Source organism: Protopterus annectens, chromosome 1.part1 (genome assembly GCF_019279795.1).
Source record: "Protopterus annectens isolate FY-2018-M chromosome 1.part1, PAN1.0, whole genome shotgun sequence".
Classification (NCBI taxonomy): Eukaryota; Metazoa; Chordata; order Ceratodontiformes; family Protopteridae; genus Protopterus; species Protopterus annectens.
The window spans coordinates 843,933,081-843,955,889 of record NC_056726.1 but is presented as its reverse complement, the minus strand read 5'-3'; the positions used below and the strand labels follow the sequence as shown (position 1 = coordinate 843,955,889).

The 22,809-nt window shown below is 44.1% G+C and overlaps 1 protein-coding gene across 6 annotated transcripts in view; it reads right to left on the bottom strand.

Annotated features, from left to right (window-relative positions):
• Positions 1-22,809, bottom strand: part of LOC122807733 (long-chain-fatty-acid--CoA ligase ACSBG2-like) — a 1,512,114-nt gene that overhangs the window by 261,138 nt on the left and 1,228,167 nt on the right. For all 6 annotated transcript variants that reach the window (XM_044078719.1, XM_044078754.1, XM_044078736.1 and 3 more), the window contains one exon: positions 21,828-22,009. In XM_044078719.1, the coding sequence (XP_043934654.1) occupies positions 21,828-22,009 (182 nt within the window). The remainder of the gene's footprint in view (positions 1-21,827; positions 22,010-22,809) is intronic.

Sequence of the window (22,809 nt, the reverse complement as noted above, 5' to 3'; positions counted from 1 at the left end):
CAGAAGATGTGATTAAAGCCATTAAAGTCAGAAAAAAGTGGTGTACCAGAATAGTAGAATGTCAGGATTTCCTATGGAGACTGGTAATAAATAAGTTACCAGTAAAGGAGAATATGCCACATAAAATTAAAGTTGAAAAAGTGTGTTTATTTTGTGGGGTCGAGAGACAACAGTTTTTTTGAAGTATAAAAGAGTTGTGAAAATCTGGAAAAAGTTGTGTGAAGAAAACATTTTTGAGACCATTAATGGCAAAAAATATAGGCATGAATATGATTAGTCATGGATATTATAAGAACAAAAACAAAGAATATGTGAGAAGAGTAATAGGTTCATAGGTAGGTACTAGGCTATCGGCCCAAGGGCTTAAATAAGCCTAGCCAACAAGGTGCCCTGGCTTATGCCACCCAAGAAAGTTATTTTCCTGTGCCCCTGTCAAGCAGAGCCACAGAAGTGATCCCGGGGTGTATTTCCTATTTCCCATCCACTCATCAAGATTTTTCTTGAAGAGTGCTAATGAGGAACTTTGCTTAACATAGATGGGTAGCTTGTTCCAGAGTATGGGAAGTCTCTGGGGTAGGAATCTATCCCTCCAGCATGTCCTGTTTATTGTGGTGACAAGGTTTAGGTCCCTAGAGCATGTAGCTTGAAGGGATTGGGATTTCTTTAGGTGTAGCATGTCCAACAGTTCTGGGTTTGACATAGCTTAACATGCTAGATAGAGATCATCTCTGAGTAGGCGATATGCTGTGGAGTAAAACTAGAATTTTTTGAGACTGTCAGTGTAGGGCATCTGTTTGAGGCCAGTAATCCTCTTTGTGAGGTACTTCTGTGGCCTTTCCAGCTGCTGCAGATGTCTTGTAAGGTACATTCCAAAAGGGGCGTTGTACTCTACAATGGGTCTTAATGAGTGTCGAGTAGAGGGGAACAATGATCTCTTTTTTCCTGGATGAGAACCCTTTTGTGATGAGGTGTGCCGCGTAGAAGGTTTTCCTGACTACTGTGGTGATGTGATTATCAAAGGATAGACCACTGTCCACCTGAGCCCCAAGGTCTCATCACATATTTGGAGTTAAGTAGACTGCCGCCTATGTGGTAGTTCATGGGTACAGAGTTTTTACCAAAGGGGATGACCATGCACTTTTTGGCATTGAGCTTGAGGCCATGGCTCTGACACCAGGCATCTGTCTCAGTGAGGCCCTTCTGTAGGATGTCCATTATCGTTTGGGGACTCTACTATTGCTCCTAGTTTGCAGTCATCTGTGAACTTCATTAGCCAAAGGCCTTCTGTGTTGGCCTGTACTTCAAAGAAGTAGATACCAAACAGGAGAGGTTGCAGGACTGAACCCTGTGGATTCCACTTGTCACTGGTTTGAAGTCAGATCTGAAGTCTGCAACTTTTACAGTGTGGGTTCTTTCAGTGAGCCAGTTGGCAACCCATCTTGTGACGTAGGGATTTATACCTAGTTTAGTGAGTTTAGCTATAATTCCAGAATGGGGGATGGTGTCAAAAGCCTTGGCGAGGTCAAGATAAGCTGTGTGAACCACCTTACCCTCATCTACGGCTTTAGTGACTGCCTCAAAGAAGTTGATCAGGTTCAGGAGGCATGATCTGCCTTTCACAAACCCAAACTGGGTGGCGTCCAGAGTTTGGAGGTTACCAATGCCTTTGTTTATGAGTTCCATGATAAGTTACATGGCCTTACAGGCCAGGCTCATCAGGCTAATAGGGCGATAGTTCCCGGGATCAGTGGTGGCTCCCCCTTTGTAAAGTGGAATAACTGTTGCTCTGCGCCATTCAGTGGGTACAAAGCCTGATGTGAGGCTATGAATGAACAAGGTGCTTAGGTGAGGAGCCAGTTCATTCTGAAGTTCATGTAAAACGCAGCCTGGGATGTTGTCCGGTCCCATGGATGCTGTGTTTTTGGCTTTAAAGAGTGCAGCTTTTACCTGCATAGTCGTGATTACAGAGACTCTGCATTCTTCCTGTATAGATATGGGCCCTTTAGGGGGTGTGAGGGGGGGGGTAAAGTTAGCACTGAACCTATCTGCCAGGATGTTGGCAATATCAGTTGAGTCTGTAATTTTCATGCCGTTGTGCTGTAACTCAGAGCAGATCTGGATGCAGCTATTGAGATTCCTGACATTGCTATAGAATGCTTTGTGGTTGTCCCTAGAATCAGTGGCAATTTTGGTTTTGTAGCTAGCTTTGGAGGATCTTATAAGGGATCTCAGCTTCTTACTGAGGCTGACCAGGCAGCTCCTCCACTCATGGGATTTTACTCTCTTTTGCAACAGTTTCTTCCTTCTGTTGTAGAGTTTGTTTATGGCATGGGACCACCAGATTGCCTTCCTTTTTTTGGAGGATAGTGTCTTGGTTCTGTTTTGGGATAGCACAAGCCATGCAAGTGCTTATAGAGTGCATTTGTGCAGGATTCAGCAGTCGTAACTGTATTGTCCATCTGCATGGGTGTCATGAAGTTTGCCACTTCTGTCTTAAGAAGCATGAAGTTAGCTTTGGAGAAATTTTTTACCGTGGTTTCCTTAATGGGGGGTGGGGGCGGGATGTGGATATCTAGGGTGATTAGCTTATGGTCGGATCTGACCAACGAGGAGTTGACTTCAGGTGTGGAACACTGGTCACTCATGCTGGTAATGACTAGGTCTAGGATATTGTTGCTTTTGGTAGGGGTGTGGATAAGTTGATTCAGGGCATTGGAATTTATGAATTCCAGGAAGCATTGAGCGAAGGAGTCGATACATGAGTAGTTTTCCCAGTTAATGTTGGGGTAGTTGAAATTGCCCATTATTAGGGTGCTTGGTTGAACCCTAATATTTTTCAGTATATCACAAAAACAGGAGTGGGAATCCTGGGGGATCTGTAGCAAGCTACAATTTGGATTGCAGTTTTGCCCAGAGTTAGTTTCACTTGGATAACCTCGGATGTATTATGCTGAGCAACTAGCCTGGAGGTGTGGATATCCTTAATGAATATGGACACACCTCCGTCTTTGGTGTTCTGGTCCAGGTAAGATGGCCAAAAAGTGTGGTATGAGTTATAACCTGGTAATACAGGGGTGCTCTCTGCAGCCTTGAACCAGGTCTCAGTCACTGCACAGATATCGATGTTCTCCATTTTAAGGAGTGGCTAGAGGGAGTGCATTTTGATATTTAGACTTCTAGCATTGAGTAGCATTACTCTCAGTTTTTGCTTGCCTGTTCCTGTTACGGAGGTGAATTTGTCATTTGAACCACCTTGCTTAAAAAAAGGCACTATAGGGGTGGCAAGAGCCTTAGCCAGTATCCGGAATCCCAGGGGTGACAGGTGTAGGTCATCTCTGGCAAAGCATCATGCTCTGTCGACCATGTCATCCCAGGCAGAGAGATACTGGATCTCCTTAGAATGACACCAGAAGCTTAGCCAACTGTTGGTCAATCATTTTGTCCTTGTACTGCGGTATCTTTCTGGGCGATGGCAGGATGCTACTCAGGGCTAGGGTCATACCTGCCTGGGCCACAAGATCGGAGAGCTCTTCTATGTCTCTTTTCATGTAGTCCAGGGAGGTACGTCTCAGGGTCATTCACATAAACATGGACAATGATAGAGTCATATTTGTACTTGTTGTGAAGTGGCCTAAGTGCATGGGTTATGTGGCGGATCCTGGCAGCTGACAGTAACCTTCTCCTTGTTTAGCCTGGTGAGTGGGACATCAGTGTGCCTGACTATAGAGTCACCTTTAACTAGTGTGTTGGGTAAGTTGTTTTGCCTTATGGGCTGTGGTTGAGTGGCACACTGACTCCGTGGGCTGTGTGTCATTTGGGTAGTGTTGGGGGGGTGGAGGTTGCTTGCATTTCTGCTTTGAAGGTCTCTGTTGCTTGAGCAGATTATTATTGAGAGCCTCCGCAAATTATGTTGTATGTCTATGTGTGGATTTTGGTGGTGTAGGTTTAGTGGGACTATATGATGAGTGTGGTGTGGTGCAAGTGTTTAAATTCTCCTCTGACTGTCAAGTTCACTCTTGGTTGGAGAGAGTTTTACCTCCAGTTTGGCTAGATAAGTGCATCTCTCACAGGTTATAGTGTTGGGTGGTAGGAGGAGAAGGTTGTCTGTGTACATGAGGCAGTTGCTACATTGCCTCAAGATGCCCAGATTTATCAGATAGACAGGAGAGAAAAATGGGAGCTGACCCTTGGACATGCCCAAATAAAAAAATATTTTTCTACAAGAGCTGTTTTTCTATAAACAAGTGAGGAAAGTAAGTACAAAAACTGTTTTCCTCTAGGTAATGAGGAACGTTGAGTGCTGTAGTAATTTGTAGCTTATTTAGTCCTTACAACAAGTTCTGAACAAGGGCTGAGCACGAATAAGCCAATTCAAGTGCTAAAACTACGAATCTGTATCTGAACTAGACTAGTTACAGGAAAGAAACAAGTGCAAATGCGGGCTTTTAAATCAGAAAGTTGAGAGAAATGGAAAAACTGCCCAAACAGCCAATAACTACAATTTCTGAACCAGAACCACTCCTTATGTGGTAGATAGGTTACTTAGTGCTTACCACTCCCACTGATAAGCTATAAGGCTTCCCTCCAACACAGAAAGGTTTGGGGGGGCTCAAGAGCTTACAAATCGTCCTGGATACAGCAAATCTGCATCTGGACTAGACTAATTACAGGAAGCGGGGGGAAACAAGTGCAAATGCAGGCTTTTAAATCAGGAAGTTGAGAGAGATGGAAAAACTGCCCAAACGCCCAATAACTACAATTTTTGGGCCAGAAACCACTCCTTATGTTGTAGATAGGTTACCTAGTGCATACCACTCCCACTGATAAGCTAGCAGGCTTCCCTCCAACACAGACAGGCTTGGGGGGCTCAGAAGCTTACAAACAGTCCTGGCTACAACAAATCTGTATCTAGACTAGACTAGTTACAGGAAAGGCAGGAAACAAGCATAATTTTTTTTGTTACAATTAAGCAGAACACAGGGAGATTCTAGCAAAGTTTTTTTTTTTTTTTTTTTTTTTTTGTAAAGGTAAGGGAGACAGGAGAAGCAGAAGCTAATTCAGGGTTAGGAAAGCAAGTGGGGTGGTCTTCTCAAATGTTCCTCTGTATTAGGTACAATGAGCTAATGACACTAGACTGGGAGGAGTGTCCCAGATCAAATTTACAGTAGGGGCGGGCAACTGCAAATCCACCAAGTATAACAGTAAGACATCAACAGGAAGGAAGGGTGGGGTACTAGCCTGCACTCTTTTAGACAGTAAACACAGCTACTAGCCTACACTCTTTTAGACAGCAAACACTACAGAAATGTTTATCACAGAAAAAGTACAGCAGTGAGCCACAAAATGAAAATGTTTAAACAGATAAAGGAGCAATGAGACTCTACAGAATGCTTTTAACTGCAAACAAATCAGTTATATGATACACTCCTTGGCAGGAAATCGGAACAAACAAACAGGTGCTTAAGTAGAGAACATTTCCCATTAATACCTTTCACACAGTGAAACTAGCTAAAAAGCTTTACAAACAGTTTGACAATAAAAACCTTATTTTTCAGGCCCTGTAAGACAGACAATTTTAGTTTAACCATGCAGATTAGTTAATAGCAATAAAATAAAGTAAAAAGTATGTAGCAGGCAATAAAACGTGCTAGATATAAATTACTAGAAGCAATAACTAGTAAAAATAAGCAAAAAAAGGATACTTATTGTTATATATCTCAGCTCTCTGCGGTCGAATGGCGTTTGAAAGATATGCGTGAATGGGAGCGCCTTCGTTGAAGGCTGGGCATTGGGCTTACACCTCGGCATCATAAAAATCGACTGCCAATCATTAGCGGACCGGAGTTCCGCTGTGGTGACCCCTAACCGGGAAAAGCCGAAAGAAAAACAACAACATCTCAGATCAGAGTTGTAGTCAATGCCCTTCCTCCACTCAGCTCAGTGTGTGTAGGAATTTACTTTATGTACTATGTGTTATCTGGAATGAAGGTTGAATGAAATTTTGTTTAATAGAAAATGAATTTTGGCAGATTATTGAGAACAATTAGATTATGGTTGTGGAAGAAGGATTGGTGTCAATTATGGGAAAATAACAATGACGGCGTTAAAAGAAAAATGATAAATAATAAAAATGAAGATGTGTATATATGTGCCTGTAAATATGTACATTTTGTAAATATGTAAATAATGTGGTTTATGCTGTGTAAATAAAGGACTCCTACTCTTTTTGATAAGTGCCATTGGATCCTTGACATCCGTCTGAGCTACCACCAACTAAAGCAGATTGCATCTCAGTTTAACATCTAATCTGATGGATGGCATACTCAGGAGTGCAGTACCCCCCCCCCCCCCCATAATCCACTTCTGTGTCAGTAACTTAAAAATTAATTCAATCATCTGGAGTGAACCCATAATTCTCTGATCTTCCATCACCAAAAACAAGCATGTTATCGAGTTACTCCCACTGACCACTGATATTCCGTTCCCATTTATCTTCTAAACCTTGGACCATATTAGCTTATGGCAGTGAGGCATTACTCTTTTTCGATCACATTTTAAGACTTGACATATTTACAGTTTAATTAGTGTTACAGCTTAAATTCTGTGTTGTGATATGCACCAAGATTTCTCAACTTGGTGTATCCTGAGTGTGGATGAGCTACTTACTTGCTTTTTGAAATGAACCAACAATAGGTTTTACTTTTTATCAACTCTAGAGTATGGATGAGCTATCTGCATGTCCTCTGGACTGATGCCTGCCATGGAAACTTAATTTTTGCAGTGGCTACTCAACAAAAACTTTTAAACTTTTCATTATGATAAAATATATTATATTATTGTGATCTCCTGGCAGCTTTCCAGTTATTAATGCTACCATATCCACAGAAATCCAGTACCTCAGGATAAAAGCTCTACTCAACACAAGGATGAATCCAAAAAGCAGAAAGAGTAGAGTAGAACTATACGATAGCTCCAGGTTAAAACAAAAAGCTTTTATTACAAAATGTTAGTGCTTTCACAGTTAAAATAACTGCTTCCTCAGATGTTCAAACACAGCTTAAAAATCTCCCTTTTTATAACATCTACATCACTTCCTTCCCTGATAAAAGCAATTATACAATTACATAATTAATATTAGCACTTACATTTGCAATAAAACCTTTTTGTTTTAACCTGGCGCCATCGTTAGTTCTACTCTACTCTTTCTGCTTTTTGGATTCATATTAATGCTACCATCTTTAATGGGGCTGATGCTGTAGACTGATTTACGTTTATGGCTTAAAATCTGTATATTTTACAATCCTGCCTCATCTGCAAAGTGGCCATTTAGATATTTTATACATTAAAAGTTTGCAGTACATGCTTTTAAGTGGCACTGACAGTTACAGCACTAATTTATTTTACTTTATTTTTGTTGCCATATCTGAATTACTTGGTTTGACTCACTGAAAACTCATCCTGAGTAAATTGAATCAATTTTTATATTTAGTTTGCTAAATAACTTCTTTGTTATACTACATTGTTTGGCTTAAAGTTGTTATGGAGTGCTTAGGTAATTAAGAACTATAACAAAGGTGAACTTCTGTGAAGTCAGGGATATTTTCATATTGTTTAAATGAGACATTGCTAATGTCAGTCCTCAAAGACTGCAGTCAGGGACAGTAGCAGCTCAGATGAAGTCATGTCAGACATGATCAAGATATTGTGTGAGTTAGGGGAGAAATGGCTCCAGACGGTACTCATAGCAGTATTCCATATGACTGGATAGTAAGCATTCTAGCACCAGTATACCAAAACAAAGGGGAATTCAAAACTGTAAGCAGTACATAGATATCAACCTCCTATCACACTGCCTGAAAGTATGGAGAGGGTGAGTGATAAATGATTACACAGAGCAGTACAAAATAAGTTGGGGGACAAGTAATTTGTATTCAGATTAGGATGCAGCACAACTGACCCAATGTCTGCAGTTGGACATATAGTTGAGAAGAATCTAAAGATGAGGAAAGAATCCAACTGGGGATTCCTAGACTTGGATAAAAAAAGAAGTTATGTACTCACCATAACGTTCCATCTGAGTAGTTGCACTTCATTTTTCTGCAACCTGTGGGTCTTTGGATCCATATCAGATCCAGCAACTTTTCAAGCATCTGCTCCGAGCTCCAAACTCCTCCCCCTTACCCATAACCCATCACCATCTCCTAACTTCCCTCAGATCGAGTTTGCCACTACTCAAACTAATCAGCAACTCAACTTTACAATAAACCATGAGCAGGTTCGGGGGAAGGAGGGTGGGACGGTTGCAGAAAAATGAAGTGTAACTACTCAGATGGAACATTATGGTGAGTACATAAAGTACAGTTGTGTACCTACCATAAATGTAGACGTTTGAGTGTATTCACTGTTGCAGTCATTACACTTGGATCCTGCTGGCAGGCGACCCGTAGTCGGCCCGAGTTCCAAAGTCTTGGTCCGGTGTCGGTTGCTGTCACTCCTTCCCTGACGTCAGTGCGCCAGGGGTATAAAAGTTGCAACAGACGCCATTTTCTTCACTTTTTCTTGCCCCAGATGTCAGGTGCCCCCAGATATGAAGGCTGTAAAGATAAAAATATGCCAAACAACCATGCATATATCACAAAAAACATTTTCTTTATTCTAAAAGCAAATACAACACATAGGTTGTATAGAATAGAGAAGTACAGAACAGTCCCAGCAAAAAAAGGGGGATGGTGGGTGGGTAACCGGGACTGCAACAGTGAATACACTTGAACATCTACATTTATGGTAGGTACACAACTGTACTATGTTCATCGTGTTTCACTGTTGCAGTCATTACACTTGGGTAGAATCCCAAAGCTGAGGTAGGGTGGCTGGGTCTAGATTGGATTTGGCGAGGCTAATAAGCCCTGCAGAACTTCAGTGGCAAAGCCTGCTCTGGATTTGGAGTAGAGAGGTAGGTGGTAGTGCTTGGTAAAAGTGTGCACTGAGCTCCAGGTGGCAGCTTCTAATATGTCTTTGGTTGGTACCCCTCTGAGGACGGCTGCTGAAGTGGCTGCTGCTTTGGTTGAATGAGGCCTAATGCCCTTAGGCACAGATTTGCCATGTTGTGCATAACAGAAGCGGATGCAGTGCCCTACCCATTTGGAGATTGTCTGCCTTGTAATAGGTTTTCCTTGTGATCCTGCAGCATATGCTACAAACAGTTGCTCAGCTCAAGCTTTTGTTTTGTCCAAGTAAAATCGTAGCTGCCTGTGTATATCCAAAGAGTGCAGAAGTCTTTCCCCTTTATTCTGGGGATTTGGGTAGAAGGTGGGCAAATGAAAAGTTTGGTTTAAGGCCACATTGGAGACCACTTTTGGCATGAATGTTGGGTTCGTCCTTAGAGAAACCCAGTCCTGGTGAAAAATGAAGATAGGTTCCACAGCCATCAATGCCTGTAACTCTGAAACTCTTCTTGCTGAAGTTATTGCTAGGAGCAAAGCAGTTTTCCAAGACAAGAATTTTAGATCAGCTGTGCTGGCTGGTTCAAAAGGAGGCAGTGTTAATTTTTCTAAAACAAAATTGAGGTCCCAAGTAGGTACTGGTGCTCTCCTAGGGGGTCTTATATTCTTTGCCCCTCTGAGGTACTGTCGTAGTAGAGGATGTGAAAAAATAGGAGGATCTGTATTATAATGAGTTGAAATGGCAGAGGCATGGATTTTAATAGAAGAAAAAGATAGGCCTTTGTCCAACGTCTCAGTCAGGTATTGTAAAATCTGAGGCATATTAGGAACCAGTGGGTTGAGTTCTTCTGAGTGGTTCCAAGCACAGAATCTTTTCCATTTGTCCACATAAGATTTCCTAGTGCTGGGTCTCCTGGCTTTCAAAATAACATTCATAACAGCTTTAGAGAGAGGTGCAGTCTGAGTGGCTACATTATCTGCCATTCTGCCAGGTTTAAGGTTCTGAGTTGACTGTGCAGAATCCGATTGTTTTGCTGTGTCAGATGATGAGGAATTTGAGGTAGAGGCCAAGGCGGGCCTTGGGACAAAGTCTTTAAGATTGGGTACCAGTGCTGGCGTGGCCAGTCTGGTGCAATCAGGATAATTTTTGGCCTCTCTTGTCTGACTTTTAGAAGCACCTTGGTGAGAAGAGGCATCGGTGGGAAGGCATACACTATCAGATTTTTCCAGTTGAAAGATAGAGCATCCACTTTCCATGCTTGAGAGTGATAAGTCCTTGTGCAAAATCTCTGTAATTGGCAATTGTGAGGGGAGGCAAAAAGATCTATGTTTGGGCGTCCCCATTCCCTTGTTATCATGTTGAACACTTGTGGATTTAGCTTCCATTCGTGAGGATCCATGAGATTTCTGCTTAGTTCGTCTGCCAGTGTATTTTTTGTTCCTGGCCGGAATTGTGCTTGCAGATGTACCTGTTAAGTCAGTGTTGTGTTCCACAAAATCATGGCTTGTCTGCATAGGGGGTAGGAATGTGTGCCCTCTTGTTTGTTTATGTACCACATAACTGTGGTATTGTCTGTCTTTATTAATAATTGTCCTGGGTGTATCAGGTCCTTGAAGGCTGTCAGGGCATTCTGTATAGCTAGCATCTCTTTTTGATTGATGTGAAGATGCATTTGTTCCTTGGGCCACGTGCCCTGAATGCATTTTCCTGCCATATGTGCTCCCCAGGCGTAATCCAATGCATCTGTTGTTATTATCTGCCTGGCTGTAGGTAAGGTGAAAGGCTGTCCCTTGTTGTGGTGACAGGCCTGGGACCACCATCGAAACTCCTGTTGTAGGCAGGGAATCAAGGTTATGATTGTCTCTAGGCTGTGACAATGCTGAGTCCAAACACTTTTTAGATACCGTGTGGTTTGCGAGCCGAAGGGCTGTATTTTACTCAAAGTGGTATATTGTCTGGGTCTGACTGATTCTTCCGAGGATTTGGTGTGTTTTTTGGTCAAAGTTCATTTTCTTGGTGTACCATTGTAGTTTCCTCATATGCAGTTTGTCATATGGAATTTGTAGAATGCAAGATGCCATGAAACCCAGGGCCTGCAGAATTTTTCTTGCAGGGAGCTGGGTCCTTGTTGCCATCATTTGAAAGTAATGAGTCAGTTGCCTTTGTTTGTCTGGCATGAGGTAAGCCATCTGGTAGTTGTGTTCAAGCTTGTACCCAGGAATATTATCTCTTGAGAGGGCACTAGTTTTCATTTATTTTCATTTACTGTGTACCCTAGGCAAATTAGTAATCTCTTTACAAACGCCAGATGCTTTAGAAGAATGTCTTTGCTCTCTGCTTGAATAAGGCAGTCGTCCAAGTAGGGGTATATCTGAATTCCTTTTTGTCTGCAAAATTCAATTACTGGTGCCAGGCATTTTGTGAAGACCCTGGGTGCAGTAGATGAGCCAAAGGGCAGTGCAGAGAATTGATAATGCAGTGAGCCTGCTATGAATCTGAGGTATCTTCTGCACGATTGCCTGATTGGAACATGCAGGTATGCCTCCTTGAGATCCAAAGTAACTAGCCAAGCCTCTTTGCCCAATATGGGCAAGAGTTGTTGTAGTGTTAACATTTTGAATTTTGGAACATCCAGGAAAGTATTTAGGATTGACAGGTCCAGTATTGGTCTCCATGCTTTGTCCTTTCTGGGTACTAGGAAAAGTTGTGAGTAAAATCCTTGGCCCTGTTCTTTTTGTGGGACATTTTGAATAGCTCCCATATCCATAAGAGCTGCAATCTGTTTTTGTGCCTCTGCCCATTGGTTTTGTGGCAGGTTTGGCATACCTTTTGGTTTTGGAAGCGTGTGGAAGTGGAACCTGTACCTTTGAGAAACTATATTCAACACCCATTTGTCTTGAGTGATCATGTGCCAATTTTTTGAGAAAAGTGCTAGCTTTCCCCCTAGGGGTGCTGTTAACTGTTGAGAGCTTGGCGTTTGCAGAGGGAAGTAATTGTGACTGTTTTCTATAAGGTTGTGATTTGTCTTCTCCTCCTTTGGGGGCTGAAGCACCCCGTTGTTTAGGTCTGTAAGAGCCTTGGGGCTGAGATCTGCCTCTTGGGCGTCTGTATCTGCCTTTGTGGCCTGTCTGACACTGGAAAGGACCAATTTTTTGAAGGCCAGTTCCTGCTAAATCTAGGTGGCTGAACCTGTAAGAAATCTTTCACAGTTCGCATTGACTTTGCTTTATCCTCCATTTTCTTTAAAACCTCTTCTGCCTTAACACCAAACAAAGTATCATGCTGTAGTGGAGCATCCAATAATTTCATTTTAACATGGCCAGGTAAACTTTGTTCTTTTAACCAAGCATGTCTTAGAATAACTGAGCCTGTAACTGCGGCTCTACAAGAAGCCTCTAATGAATCAAAACCACATTGCAGAGTATGCTTTCCCACCTGTTCAACTGCATGCAATAAATCCTGCATTTCTTTACTGTCAGGACCTTCTACATTTGTAACCATTTTCTGCTTTAACAAGAGATACTGCTGATATTTAAGCATGTGAAACTGACAGTTTAGAGCTCTTACAGCTAAAGTAGCAGAAGTGTAAACTTTTTTCCCCCATCTGTACAGAGCTCTGGAATCCCTATCTGAGGGGACAGGATTTTTGGCACTGGAAGCTTTCACCCCTTTTGGACCCTGCTTTCACCCCTTTTGGACCCTGAGAAATAGTTTCTGGGTCCGCAGCGGGGTTTTTGTAAAGAAATTTATGAGAGTCAGGGACCCCGTAGTACCTGTCTGGCTTTACTGGTGCAGGGGGTAAAGAGTCTGGAGATAGCCTGGATTCAGAGAAAACATCATCAACAATATCAAGCACAGGGGGGATAGCCAAGGGCCTGTGCTGAGGCAATAGGAGGAAATATCTGAGCCTTTTCTTGGATTCTGAGTAATCCTGGCTATCCCAATGGAAATGTTCCCTCATGGTGTGCAGGATTTCCCCAAAAGAGTAATCTTCAGGCGGTGAGGCAGAAGGAATAGACACTTCAGCATCAGAGTCCTCATAGGAAGGGAAAGAATAGCCCTGGTCAGAGGAAGAATCAGATGAAATGGAAACCTGATCAGAGGAATCATAATCAGTGTCTTGCCTAGGCCTTTTGTCAGGAGGGGGATGGAAGCCCCTGATTAAAGTAATAAGGTCTTCAGCCAATTTAAGCATCTGTTTCTTAGGCATGGATGACTGTTCTGTAGAATGTTGCACTTGTTTCTTTGTCTTTAAAGGTGTTTTTGACTTTGCCTTTGCTGCTGTAGTAGCTTTAATTGTAAGCTGTGAAGGTCTGAAAACACCCTCAGAAGCTGTTGCCTGCTCAGTGTCTCCGGACCCATCTGAGGGTATATTTTCCGTAGGCCCAATACCTTGAGTTTCCACAGGCCTAGGTGTCTCCACGTGGCTGTTGGTTGCGGCCTGTGGCTCTGAGGTAGCGGGTGTCAGGGGCTGCAAAAGCGCCTCACTGAGAACCGGCGAACCGGCGACTGGCCTAGAAGAGGCTTCGTCGTCGGTTTTGGACCTCGGATGCCTGTCTTTTTCTTTGTCTTTGCGTTTTTTATAAATTCTGGTCGTCGGTTGTTCCGACGGCATTATGTAATTAAATCTTTGTCCAAAATAATGAAAAGCAAAATCAAACCGACGTTTAATAGTGAGAAAACAGACAACTAGTGACGTCGTGGTCAGAGCCTAGGCAAGGTATGCAGTAAGAGTGGACGCCCTTATGAGGTATTTGCTTCCCACAAGAAATACAATTATTAACTTTTACTGACATTGGTCTGGAGCAAGAAAAAGTTTCCCCAACGGGGTACTTAGCTTTATTGAAGACTTCGGTTCTGAAACTCAATTTCGAAAATCTCAGGAGTCGGCCGACCGGCACTTGCGAACTGCTTATGCTTTGGGCACCGCGCGGCAAGAAAGACTGAAGAAAATGGCGTCAGTTGCAACTTTTATACCCCTGGCGCACTGACATTAGGGAAGGAGCGACAGCAACCGACACCGGACCAAGACTTTGGAACTCGAGCCGACTACAGGTCGCCTGCCAGCAGGATAACCCAAGTGTAATGACTGCAACAGTGAAACACGATGAACGTCTTCTTTATCTGAAGTGGTTAACTTCATTTTATCTGCAACTTGTGGGACAGAGTCCCCAGCTACTTAAACTCCTGGGAGGCCCTCATGGAAGGATATTCCTGAGCACCGCAGAGCCGAAGGATGCTCTCCCTCTGGAGATCAAATCCAACTTATAATGAGAAATGAAGGTATGTGACCTTGCCCAAGTTGCTGCCGCACAAATGTCATCCAGTGAAACCCTAAACCAAAAGGCAGCAGAAGTCGCCATAGATCTGGTAGAATGAGATTTAACAGGACCAGGCAGGAACAGACCTTTGTCTTTGTAAATTTGCAAAATACTTTGTGTAATCCATTTAGCTAAAGATAGCTTTACCCAGAAAGGGTTTAGAAAAGGACACAAATAACTGGTCAGACTTATGGAAGGGCTTTGTTCTATGTAAATAAAAACAAAGTTGTCTCTGAACATCTAACAAATGCAGTTTATATTCACCCTTGTTCTGAAAATTTGGAAAGAAAACAGGCAGATTAATGTTTGACTCAGAAGCCACTTTTGGTAAGAAAGAAGGGTTTGTGCAGAGAGAAACCCTGTCCTTATGGAAGATCAAGCAAGGGTGGCACGGCAGACAAAGCCTGAATCTCAGAAACCCTCCTAGCCGACATAATGGCCACTAGGAAGGCTGTCTTCCAGGATAAGAACTTCAAATCTACTGATGCTGCAGGTTCAAAGGGGGGCATCACTAAAGCCTGCAGAACCAAGGTAAGGTCCCAAGGAGGGATAAAATCCTTAATTGGAGGAAGCAAAAGAAAGGTGCCTTTAAGGAAAGCCTTACACAGTCTAGAAGAGGCCAGAGCATTCATGTTTTCGCCGACATGGGAATTCGAAATAGCTGCCAGTTGTACTTTCACAGTGGAGGAACTAGCCCCTTGCTGAAAAATATTGGCTAAGAAATCCAACACTGCAGGAACAGGGGCTGTAAAGGATCCAGGTTTCTCTGAGAAGACCAAATAAAGAATCGTTTCCATTTACTGCAGTAAATCGTCCTAGTAGAGGTCTTATGGGACGCCACCAGAATAGCTTTTACTGAAGATGAAAGACTGGGAGTCCTGGCAATCAAAGGAACTGGAGCAACCAAGCCGTCAGCTTGAGGCTGTCCAGGTTTCCAGGTTGGGCAGACAAGTGCCCAAGGGATGAGATGAGATCCGGGCAGGGATCCAGAATCCAAGGAGGAGCTAGAACATGAGACCAGAGGAAGGGGAACCACACCTGATGAGGCCAGAACAGGGCAATGAGGATCACTTTGCACCCCAGTCGGCAAGCTTTCTGAAGAAATTTCGGAATGAGAGGTAACGGGGGATAAGTGTACAGTAACCTGGGATGCCAAGCATGGAACAGAGCTTCTCTGGGGGAATCCCCCGGTGAGGGGATCAGAGCGAAGAACTCATTGCACTTCGCGTTGGAAGGAGATCTGAAGAGATCGCAGCAAGGCTGACCCCACGCAAGTAAGATCTCCTCCGTTATCAAGTGTTTCAGAGAACACTCGTATGGCATTAGAATAGGCCGACTCAATCTGTCCGTTAAAATGATGAAGCATCCCAGGATGTGCGTTGCAATCAGAAACTGAATGGTGGAGATCACCCACTCCCACACTCTCATGGCCTTGCGACACAGAGGGTAAAGATCTGGTTCCTCCCTGTTTGTTGATGTACCAGACAACCAACATGTTGTCTGACTGAATTGCAATAGTCCCTAGAGGAAGAACAGTGTGGAAGGCTTGCAACGCTAAAAGCACTGCTCTCATCTCCAGAACACTAATGTGCAATCTGGTCTCGATCTGGGACCACGTGCCTTGGACCACCCCCCCCCCCCCAAGCTGGAAGGTGTCCGTGGTCACTGTGGCTTGGGCTGTGAGTGAAACAAATGGGCGTTCCACTAAGAGCTCTGGCGACTGGAGCCACCAAAGAAGTGGCGCCCTGCAGGTTTTGCTGATTTGAATTGGATATTCCATGGGAAGATCTAGCCAAGACCAATGTACGGCTAGAGTCCATTGAAAAACATGCATGTGAAGACACACACAGGGGAGGATAGAGATTACTGCAGCCATAGAGCCCAGGGCTCTGAGAACATCACCCGCCTTCGGTAACCTGGGGCCGAGAACTACTATATATGGGCCCGTAGGCTCTGGACCCTGTCTCGAGTTAGGAAAACTTTCAGTCGAAGGGTGTCAAGCCTTGCCCCGATAAAGTCCAAGATCTGCACCGGATCCAAGAGGGACTTGGAAACACTGATAGTGATCCCTAGCCGGTCTGCAAGATGAAGGAAGGAGTCTCTGGCTAGGCAAAGAAGACACTTGATGGAAGCAGCGAGGAGCCAATCATCTAGTTAAGGGAATACCTGAATTCCCTGAAGTCTCAGGTGAGTCGCTACGACTGCCATTACCTTGGTAAACACCCTGGGGGCTGTGGTGAGACTGAAGGGTAGGGCTCTCAACTGGAAATGATTGGCTCCCAGCTGGAAGCGAAGGAATCTCCTGGAGCTTCTGCGAATCTTGGTGTGGTAGTAAGCGTCCTGGAGGCCTATCGAGCACATCCAGTTGCAATCTCAAAGATAAGGTAGAATGGACTGTAGAGTGACCATCTGGAATTGCTGCTTGGCGACAGCCAGGTTCAAGGCTGACAGGTCCAAAATGGGCCCGAGGGTCCTCTGTCTTTTTTGGCACTAAAAAGAACCTGGAGTAAACACCTGATCTGGACTGATCGGGGGAGGGGGGACCGGTTTGATGGCTTGTTTGTGAAGCAGCTTGGGAATCTCTAGCGCTGCCATCTCCCTTTGAGCGGGTGGGACATCTGGGAGGCGCTTTGGTTGGACGGGAGGGATAACAAACAGGATGGTGTAGCCTCTTGGACTCCCAAGCCGTTGGGTGTAATGATAATCTTCCCCTGACTGCCTCCAGAGTAGGACAGTCAGGCAACCCCTCAGGGCTGCTGCGTGGGCCTGTCCGAGAAGGGCTCCAGGCAACCACTCAGGGCTGCTGCGTGGGCCTGTCCGAGAAGGGCTCCCTAGACCCAAAGCTCCTTGTATCCCCCTCTGCCTCTGGGGCGGTGTCAGTCTTGTCCCCCTCTGCCTCTAGGGGACAAGTTGTCCTCAGAGTCCCGGGAAAACTATGATTTTTGGAACCATATCTTCATTTGCCCTCTCTGATTCCTAGAAAAGGATCTTTGAGGGCTAGAGAAGCGGAGTCCGACGGCAGACAAAGTCTTCCCATCCTTTTCACTCTGGACAAGGGTGTCGCGTACGGTCTTCTGAAAAAGAGAAGAACCATCGAAGGGAGCATTCATGAAAGATGCCTTGAAGGGGTCCACAAACTGACACAATCTAAGCCAAGCGTGTCAGCTCAAAGCCACACCAGTCCCAGCAGCCCTAGCTGCTCCTTCCGTAGCATATGAAAGGAGGCGCATAGACGTGCTTGATACTGACTTCAGAGTCGACATTTTCGCGGAGAACAGACGCTTGTCCTCTGGCGACAAAGACTCTGGGGGCGACTCAGCTAACTCCGTGACGAGGTCTCGTTGGGGGGGCGACTCAGCTAACTCCGTGACTAGGTCTCGTTGCAGTCATATAACGTGTGCCAATTAGTTCAGCTCTCGGATGGAAAATGTCGCTGAAGAGTACACTCGCTTCCCAAATCGATCCACCGTCCTGTAATTTTTGTCCGGAGGGTGGACCGAGGAACTCTCCTGAGCCAGTTCCCTCTTAGTGGCTGCTGCAACTACCATAGCATCTACGGGGGATCCTTTATACCAGGACTGTCTGTCTGAGGGTGGAGAGAGAATCTTGTCCAGGCGTTTAGGTATCGGCTCTATGGTGTCAGGCTCCTTCCATGCCCGCGTGGTAATAAGATCCACTAAGGAATCCTCAGGTGGGGACACCCAGGATATAGATGGGCCCATGCCAAAAGCCTCCAGGAATACTGATTCATCCGTAGAAGGTTTTGGGGCTGACCACCCTCCCCTCTGGAGGAGGATCTCCATGATGTCTCCAAAGGAGATATCCTCGGGAGGTGACCTGGGGGAACCTTCTCTTTCATCTAAATCAGTGTCTCCTGTCAAGGATGCGGGGGAGTCCAGGTGCCTCCTCTTACATGTGTGCTTATGAGGACCCTCTTCAGTGGGACTCTCAGAAAAGGGTTCGTGAGCCATGGGGGGGGGGGGGTTCCTCCAGGGGAACCACCCGGGCCTCCTCTAGCACGGGCTGTCCCTGGGACAAGTTGAAGTGAGTCGTAACTGAATCTGAGGGAGTCTGGGTGGAATCCAAGGAAATAGGCTGGGGTCTCGACCCTTGGTAGAGAACCCTCTCCACCACGTCGAACGCCGATGGAGTGCGCACCTCCTTAGCACCCAACAAGTAGGAAGCTCTCCCCGGGTCTGCCATGAGGATCGGGGCCAAGGCTGGGGTAGCCGGAGCTCTGAAGGAATGGCTCGGATCCGACAAAGTCGGAGCCGGATACACCTCGATTCCCTCAAATCAGACTCCCCGTCCTCGGCCCCGAGAGTTGCTCGGATCCGAACGGGAGGAACCGTCGGTGATGAACCCCCAGCTCCGAAGATCCTTGGATCCATAAACCCCGAAACTGCAGGCTGGATCGGGGAAGGAGAAATCTGATGAAAGAAGGGCATGGAGGTCCCCCCACTTTTTTTTTTTTTTACCGACGAAAAAGCGTTTGGGGGAAGAAAGGGAACTAACTGAGAACTCACTCTCACTATACACGAAAAAAGGACCAAAAAGGCACTTACTACAACCCTATGCTCAGAGCTACGGAGACCACGATGCTGATGCACGAAGTGGCAAACGAGATCTGGGGATAGGTAGGAGATGGTGATGGGTTATGGGTAAGGGGGAGGAGCTTGGAGCAGATGATTGAAAAGTTGCCGGCTCGGATCCGATATGGATCCGAAGACCCACAGGTTGCAGATAAAATGAAGTTAACTACTTCAGATCATTTGATAAGATCACAAGAAAGCTTACTTGGTCAGTTCTATGATGGTTCAAAAGTCCTGGAAAAACTGACAGACTTAGTTCAGACAATGTACAAGGACCTGATGATGCAAGTACAAACAATGTTTGGACTCACAGAACGATTCCCAATGTGAATGGATGTGCATCAGGGTTCAGCTCTGTGCCCACTGCTGTTCACACTGGTGATGGACATTAGCAAACAAGCTGGAGGGAACAAATTAACAAAGCTGCTGTATGCAGATGATATGGCATTACAAGCAGACTCTGAACAAGAACTTCAGCAAATGACAGGAGAAAGGAAGGTACAAATAAAGGCAAATGGGAACAAAGTGAGCACAGACAAGACAGTCGTCATGACAGCAAATGGAGGAAATCAGGAAAAAGTCGAAAACTGAGATAGAATGGAAAAGTGGAACAGGTGAACAGTTTCAGATATCTGTGGGGGGTGGAAGAGAATGGAGGTCTGGATGAGGAGGTCAAAGCTAGAATCAGAGGGGCTGAAGCCAACTGGCACAGAGTGTCACGGGTAGTATGCAAGAGAAGCACACCAAAAAAGCTGAAAAGTAAGGTGTAGAAAGCAGTAGTGCATCCAGTACTACTGTATGGTACAGAAACCTGGCAGTGAAAGCAGGGCGGTTGAGGGAGAGAAAGGTGATGGACATAAAATGCCTGAGATAGGTGGTAAGATGGCTTACTGTGGGACAAACAAAGAAATGAGGACATCAGAGCAGAAACCAAAGTAGCTCCAATTGCAGAGAGGATGCCAAAGAAAACATATTATAGTGATTTGGGCACATGTACAGTAAAGCAGTGGACAATCTTGTGAAGAAGACTTGGGAGAGACAGGGAGAATGCAAGAGGAAACAAGAGCATCCAGCAAAGAGATGGATGGAATGCTTGAGAGGAGACCTGTGATAGTCAGGCATGACCATAGAAGGTAGGAGAGTTGCATTGAATCTAGAAAGATGGTGACAGGTGATGGAAGACCCAAAACCGATGAAGAAAAATGGAGAAATGTGAATTGATGATGATGATGGTGATGATGAACTGCTAATCTCGGTGTTCAAGAAGCTGTCAGTAAAGTCTTTATAATAACTTTGGCTGTATTTTTAATTTGCTTCCCGAAGCAAAGTCTCTGAGAAGATTGCTAATGCACAGCTTGGATCTCAGTTGCTGTCCATGGGCTTATGAAACCCTATAATGCTGGATTTTGCCCTCAACACAACAGACTCCCCTCACTTGGGTGGAACATCATCTTGCTACAGCAATGCTATTGTTCTCTTCTGATCCAGTTAATCTCGCAGGCTTCATCAATGGGGACTGTATTTATCTTGACTGAGCATGTTTGTTCCTGCTGTGGTCTTTTCTATATTGCCTTTGACTGTTTTGCCTTCTGCCTATCAAAATGGACAGAGAGAATTATGTCAAATTTTAACTCCTCTGGCGTGTACTCCTTATATTGTTGAGTACCACAGGGCTTGATACTGGCTCCATTACTGTTCAGTGTTTATGTGGCCCCTAGGAAATCTTACTAGAAGGGGAGGACTCTTGTCTCTGCATTATACTGATGACATCTAGTTATACCTCTCCTTTAAAAGCCTTGACTGGGCATACTACTTCAAGGGATTCATCTGCTCTGCTATTTTTATTTATTTTTTATGGTAGCAGTAAGATGGAACTTGCTTCCAAGGTATGTGACTGTTTTGTTATCTTTAAAAACTGTCATTTCAGGATCAGGTGTCAGCCATGTATAAATCATCTTGACTTCATCTGAACAGCTTCAGCAATAAGCATAAGGCCTGAGGGTGACACATGCTTTGATAACTCTGTGCATTCACTTCTGAAATGACTTTTACTTTATGATGCATGACATTGGAATACATCAGTAGCAGCTACTGCGAAAGTCCAGTTCTCAATTACTTACTGTACACTCTTGTGCTCTGGGGATTTTACTAGTTCACTATTCGTTTTCAGATTAGGTTTAAATTTTTAGTGCTTTTGGCTCTGCATAGTTTGTGTCCTTCTTAGCTGAAGAAGTTAACTGAAGCCTACTGACTAACTTAGGATCTGCACTGTGCAAGTATGGGATTGCTAGCATTTCCTATGGTGCATCTTTAAACATCAAGCTTCAGATAATTTAAGAATTAGGCTCCATACCTTTGGAATCGACTACTTCAGTGGCTTAAGGCCAGTGTGGGACAGACAAAGAAATTATGACATCACAGCTTAAGACCGAGTAGTCTCTACTGCAAATAAGGGCAGCAAAACAGATTATAGTGGTTCAGTCACATGTACAAAAAAATAGACGATGATTTGGTAAATCAAATTTGGGAAAGACAGAACAACAAGGCACGACAAGACAAGTACATCCAAGCAATGGGATAGGTGGAATATGCAAGACAAGACCTGTAACAGTCAAACATGATTGTCAAAGGAAGGAAGTAGGTGGCAGCAGCTGATGTCACATGCAACATCCTGACTACGATGTATAAAGAGAGGGAAGGGTGATTGATGAAGCTGATGGAAAAACTAAATGTATTGTGATTTCGCACCTGCCTGATTCAAAAAGCTGTTGTAGAAAACCCAAAAAACGTCACAAGAACAACAGCAGCATCCACAAACCAACTTTTAATAAAATACTGTTCTTTAAAAACAAGCGTTGTAGTGGAACTGCCTCCACAATAAATCCAACGGACCAAGAACCAACAAATTTGTTTTTGGTGGTTGGATTTGTTGATTCAAAAGCTATTACATTACAAAAATAAGACAACCTACCTATTCATGAGATTGTAGCTGGCCTGCAGTCCAACGCCTCGGGCCCACTGTGCTACTTTTCTTTTTAAAACTGATGCTTTGGCACTGGTTGCTTTCATCTTCTCTTGCATCTTCTCCCAAACTCGAGGAACTCCCAAAAACCCAGTAGGTTGCACCTCCTTCATTGTAGTTACCAATGATCCCTAAAGAACAAGTAAACAGCTGAGAAAGAGTATGTAGAAAGTAGGAACAACCTAATATCTAAGAAATACATTTTGAATGCCTGACATTTTTATCAAGTAAGCGAAAAAAAAGTAGTATGTCAAAAAAGTAATATATTTCTAGAGGCCATGCAGAACTTGAGTCAGCAACTATAAACCATAACACTGATTATCACACAATTGTCCTCGCTGTTATGTTGTTACATTGTTAACTGCATTCTGTAGTTTCTCATCAACAGGACTACAGAAAAGTTGCAGCTTAAACAAGTATGCTACAGTACATAACAGAAAATGTGTCCATAATGAGAAAGAATGACATAACTGTTGTTTTCAGCCGTTCTCGCTATTCTCTGCAGGTCAGTGACTTTGACTTTACTGGCGAACAGTAATCCTGTACCTGAGCTGCCTTACTACACTGTGTACAAGCGGTCTACAGCATATATGCCACCTAGCAATATAAAGCAATTGCAGAATCTGTGTTCTTCGTATCTTGCAATAATCTTGACCGCTACTGACTTTATCTGTAACATTTTAGATGTGGTCATTCTTTTAACAGCTTGACCAAAGCATATTTCCAGCAATGAGCTGAACTGTGACTAACTGGACGAGTTGATATATAGAACAGTTTATGAATGTTTTTTTTTCTTTTCTTTTTATTTCTCTCCAAAAATCTTTTTACACAACTTTTCCTTTTAACAGCATACAGGCTGTGCCCATTGTTTACTCAATCATTCTCAACATGGTTTTAGAAAAGGCTACAACTTCCATGTCACAGACTCAGT